The 5,676-nt window shown below is 37.7% G+C and overlaps 1 protein-coding gene and 1 non-coding gene across 2 annotated transcripts; one reads left to right on the top strand and one right to left on the bottom strand.

The window, feature by feature from the left end:
• Window positions 1–537: 537 nt before the first annotated feature.
• On the bottom strand, window positions 538–5,456 carry LOC146886475 (uncharacterized). The gene is made up of 2 exons (XM_085673536.1): window positions 5,144–5,456; window positions 538–4,796 (listed from the first exon to the last, which is right to left on the bottom strand). The coding sequence occupies exon 2, from the start codon at window positions 1,751–1,753 to the stop codon at window positions 590–592; it is 1,164 nt and encodes a 387-aa protein (XP_085529662.1). The 5' UTR covers window positions 1,754–4,796; window positions 5,144–5,456; the 3' UTR covers window positions 538–589.
• LOC114186426 (small nucleolar RNA R71) lies at window positions 2,809–2,913 on the top strand. The gene has a single exon (XR_003605084.2). It is a non-coding gene; the product is annotated as a small nucleolar RNA R71 (small nucleolar RNA).
• Window positions 5,457–5,676: the final 220 nt, after the last annotated feature.

The following is a 5,676-nucleotide window of genomic DNA, read 5'->3' on the forward strand; positions in this document are numbered from 1 at the left end:
CTTTAGCTTTGTCGACTTCAATACCTTTAGCAGAGATTTTGTGGCCCAGCACCACACCTTCCGTTACCATAAAATGACACTTTTCCTAATTCAAAACCAGATTGGTATCAACACACCGCTTCAGTACGGTGTGTAAGTTTTCCAGGCATTGATCAAATGAAGCCCCAAATACAGAGAAGTCATCCATAAAGACTTCTATGCATTTTTCCACCAAGTCCGAGAAAATTGCAAGCATGCATCGTTGAAAAGTTGCTGGTGCGTTACACAATCCAAACGGCATTTTCCTGTAAGCAAACACACTAAAAGGACAAGTTAAAACAGTTTTTTCTTGGTCTTCTGGATCCACTGCAATTTGATTATAACCAGAATATCCGTCTAGAAAACAATAGAATGCTTGCCCTGCTAACCTTTCTAGCATTTGATCCATGAAATGTAAAGGAAATTGATCTTTCCTAGTGGCCTGATTTAATTTTCTATAATCTATACACATTCTCCAACCTGTGACTGTTCTAGTAGGAATTAATTTATTTTTATCATTACAAATAACAGTCATACCTCCCTTTTTTGGAACTACCTGGACCGAGCTGACCTAGGCCCTGTCGGAGATTGGATAGATCATACCTGCATCAAGTAACTTCATTACTTCTTTCTTGACCACCTCTTTCATGGTTGGATTCAATCGCCGCTGAGGCTGTGGTACAGGCTTGTAATCTTGCTCCATGTGAATTTTGTGCATACAGTAGGATGGACTAATTCCTTTAAGATCAGATAAAGTCCAACCTATTGCACCCTCATTGGCTTTAAGAACTGAAATCAGCTTTTTCTCTTCAGAAGCCGTTAAAGCATTACTGATCACCACTGGTTTGTCACCTCCATCTGCAAGAAAAACATATTTTAAATGAGGAGGTAATACCTTTAGCTCCAACTTCTGACTTTCAGTTCTATTTACTTGCTGCAATTTCTCAAGTTGTATATCATTTGATGCAATTTCATTTGCTACATTCATATGTGTCAAGTATTCATCAACTTTCTTTTCTTCATCTTCCTCCAGATCATCACAAGCACCAATCAAAGCTTTTTCTAATGGGCTTGCCTTTGTCAATTGCTTCCTAGATGACAGAAAAATTTCATCTATCACATCCATCCTGAAGCATTGTTTCTTGTCCTTCGGGTGTTGCATTGCTTCAAATACATTAAAGTTGACTTCATCATCTTGCACCTTGACCTTCAATTTGCCATCATCAACGTCAATAATGACCTTGGCCATCTTCATTAAAGGTCTTCCCAGTATTAGAGGAACTTCAGAGTCTTCCTCAATATCCATTATTACAAAATCAACTGGGAACATGAATTTGTCAACCTTAACTAAGACATCCTCTGCCACACCATAGGGATACTTCAAGGATCTGTCAGCTAGTTGTAATGTCATCCGTGTAGGCCTCACTTCCAAATCTCTTATTCTCCTTATCATAGACAAAGGCATCAAATTTATACTGGCACCCAGATCAAGCAATGCTTTTCCCACTGGTAATGCTCCGATTGTAACTGGAATAGTGAAGCTCCTAGGGTCTTTGGATTTCTGAGGTAATGATTTCTGAATTATAGCACTGCACCCTGCTTCAAGCTCCAATGTCTCTTCAGAGAATCTTCTGTTTTCTGTAAGGAGCTCTTTCATGAATTTTGCATATGTCGGCATTTGCTCCATAGCTTCCACAAAAGGGATGTTAATCTGTAGTCGCTTGAAAATGTCCATGAATCTTGCAAACTACCTTTCCTTGTCTTTTTTGGAGGGATTTTGAGGGTATGGTAGGCTCTTCAACTGAGGTACCTGTTTCTCACCCTTCTCCCTCTTTTTCTCCTCACTTTTATTTTTTTCTTCTTTTTCTTCTCTTTTATTTACAACCTCTCTTTTATTTTGTTCTTCCTCTCCCTCACACTCATTTTTTTCATTCTCTCTCTCTTTTTCCTCCAACACCTCCTCCTCTACACCCAGGTTGTCTCCAATCCCTCTTCCCACAACTTTACCACTTTGGGTGGTAATAGATTTACAATGCTCCTTGGGATTAGTTTGTGTGTTGGCTGAAAATTGACCTGCTTGCTGATTTGATAATTGTTTTGCCAACTGACCAACCTGTGTTTCAAGATTCCTAATTGAAGCTTCTGTATTTTTCTGATTAGTCAAAGAAGCTTGCATAAACTTTTCTAGAGTATCCTCTAGTTTAGTTGTTCTGTCATGCACAGAAGGATAATGTTGTTGCTGCTGTTGATAATGAGGTTGTCAGTTTAAAGGACCAACATCTTGCTTCCATCCAAAATTCTTATTTGGATTTTGGATTGTTTCTCCACCCCTGTGAAAAGTTGTTATTCTTGGAGAAATTTCCTGGTCTTCCTTGGTTGCTCACATATTGAACTTCTCCTTGTGAGCTACTCTGATAAGAACAATGACCATTTGGATGATCGCCTCCACAAAAGTCACATCTCATGGGTTGTTGACTGGGAGAAGATTGCACAACTTGCAACTCCTCTGGTAATTTAGACATCTGCTTCGTTAGTGCTTCAATCTATTGAGTCAGAATTTTATTCTGAGCTAAGATCGCATCTGTAGTACTAAGATCAAACACTCCTTTCCTCTGAACAGTTTGCCTATTGTGCTGAGCTTGATGATCTGTGGATGCTAATGTCTCAATGATTCTTGTTGCTTGCTCCGCATCTACACTCATCATTGTTCCACCTGCTGCTGCATCTAATATCATTTTGGTGTCAGGCCTCAGACCATTACAAAATATGTTCAGCTGAGCAATATCTTCGAATCTGTGATTTGGGCATTTCCTCAATAAGGAATTGAACCGCTCCCAAGCTTCACAGAATGACTCATCTGGTCCTTGCCTAAACGTTGAAATATCAGCTTTGGCTTTGATGTAGCGAGATGGTTGAAAGAATTTGTTCAAGAATTTCTCCTCAACATCCTTCCAGCTGTTCAAACTCTGATTTGGATATGACTTAAGCTATTCCTTTGCTTTACCTGCCAAAGAAAAAGGAAACAAACGCATGTATACATGCTCAAGATCTCATTCTTGAAAGCCCAAGGTTCCTATCAATTCATAGAATGTAGACAGATGAGTATATGGATCTTCATTATCCATTCCAGTGAATTGATGAGAACTGATTAAGTTGAGGAAGGTTGGCTTCATCTCCAAAGTTTTGGTGGTGGGTGGTATTGCTATGCTAGAAAAATATCTTGGCCTTTGTTGCATAGCATAGTCTCCAAGTGTCTTTCTGGCTGGAGTTGGTCTTTGATTCTCCATGTTTTCTGATTGAGATGTGATGGAAGTACAGGAAGATTCTTCCCTTGTCTTTCCTTGCTTCTTTTTGCTTTTGCCTCTGTTCCTTCTAGCTATCTTTTCTATCTCCAGGTCAAATGCTAATCGATCTTCAGGAACCTGACCTCTTAAGAGCATAAATCAAACAACTCAAGCAAGGATTAGTACAAAGGGAAAATTTAATAAGCTATCTAATAAAGAAAAATATACACAAAGCTGAATTAGATAACTAGAAATTTCAAAAGAACACCGTTCCCCGGCAACGACGCCAAAAATACTTGTTGGTCTCTTGGCAACTGTAGTATAATGATTTAAAGTAGGAGTGTCGAACCCACGAGGAACGGATTCAGTGAAAATTAATAATTATTTCAATCAGCATATGTACAAAGATTTTAATTTGACTTGACATTAACTATTGCATAAAATGAATACATTAAAAGCGGAAAAGTTTAGAAAAATACAGTAAAAGAAACTGGGATTGAATTTCATCTATCTCCCTTGTCTGTAATCTGGATGAATATAATATATAACATCTGAAAATACTAATATTGATGCACACTCAAAAATCATTTATACCGATCCCTCGTGTATAAAATTCATAAGATTAGTTCCTTGAATATTGATTCCTCACATATTCAACAAACTATCCAACATTAGGATCGAGTGTTAAAAGCAATTGATATATTGAGATCTATTCCTAGCATCACAGTATATCAAGTATCATTGTTCAAATCATATTTTCAAAAATACCTTCCTGTCAGATCTAAAAATCAAAATCAAAACATCTATTGATCAGATAGAAGTAAGCATTAAGAGCAGAACAATAATACCAATATTGAGTAAAACAGAAATGCTATATATAAATATCACCAGATTACTTCCAAGTTCGAGTAGATTACATTCAATCCCAAGGAAAGAGATTAGCCACTCATGGTAGCTATCAAAATCCTAAGAGCTAAAGAAGAAGAAGAAGAAAATGTGAACTATGAAGCTCGTGGTCACATATCTAGCAAGTCTGCAGTTTTTCTCCCAAAATCTCTAGCTGATCTTCACTTCCTAATGCACGGAGAATTTATACCCTCGAAGGTCTCGCTCAAGCTACCTGAGTCTCGCTTGAGCGAGACAACATTCTTCATCCTAAAGAAAGCCTCTCGCTTGGGCGAGACGTGCTGAGGCCAACATCTCGCTTAGGCGAGCAAGAGTACTTCGAGCTGAAGAAGGGATCTCGCTTAGGCGAGATTGGCAGCATCTGATCTCTCTTGGGCGAGAATGGCGGCAAGAGAGGGTCTCCACTGCACGATAGCTCGTTTAAGCGAGGTCCTGCGTCGCTTAGGCGAGAATGGCGACAGTGACTTTAGCTTAGGCGAGCATGCTTTGGTTTTGAGCGACTTTGACAACATTTCTTCCCTATTTTCTCTTTTTCTTGCTTTCTCCTTTGCTCCTCTTAAGTTCTTTCCTTTTTCTACTCTATTGTACCTGAAATTTACACAAAACAGGGATCAAGTGACTTCTTTTCAACAAAAACTTGGAAGCTCATTCTTTTCTAGATTTAGGAAGAATCAATCATGATATAAACACAAATGAAGAACATAAGTGCCCTTATTTCATATGAAAATTACTCATTTTTGGCACTTATCAATTGCCCCAACCCTTATGCAAAAAAAGAAGGAAGATAAAGATGCTAGTATATACAACAACAAAGCCAATCAACATTCGTAAAACAAAACACAGAAGAAAGGATAAATGCCCACACCCAACAAAAATTTGACAACCGCAAATCCAACCAAAATGAACATCCCAACAGAATAACAAGGACTTTTTACATTGAAGCTTCCACAATATCGATTTTCGAGGCAAAATCTAAGAACATGATTGTTGGCATCTGCGTGGAACCTTGGTAACATCATAAACCTGAGCATATTCCTTTCCTTCAAAAGGTATGGCATAACATACTTCTTTCCACTTTCAATGATGAACCTACACTTGAAAACACAGGAAAAATGTGTTGTTTTGTATCAACCCTTATTTTTTAAACAAATAACGAAACTCGGAGCATCGTTAACCATCTTCTTATTTTGCTTATTTCAAGGAGTAGTAGACATTTAAAGAATGAGTAGACATGTGATTGGACATAAACATCAATCAAAGTAAGAGAAAATAGTCGTTGAATACTTATTTGTGATCCATGTCCAAACTCTAATTTTTATTAACCTAAAAACTTTCTCATCGTCTACTTTAAAGTTTTTAAAGTTTCTAAAAATGATCTTATTTTTTATAATTCTAAAACTCGAAACAATAATCAAATCAACCACGTGCATCGTTGTTGAATACGTTCCTGGTGAAGTGAATATTTCAA

The sequence above is a fragment of the Vigna unguiculata genome, chromosome 5, assembly GCF_037176805.1.
Source record: "Vigna unguiculata cultivar grain cowpea cultivar isolate G323 ecotype 2 chromosome 5, ASM3717680v1, whole genome shotgun sequence".
Classification (NCBI taxonomy): domain Eukaryota; kingdom Viridiplantae; phylum Streptophyta; class Magnoliopsida; order Fabales; family Fabaceae; genus Vigna; species Vigna unguiculata.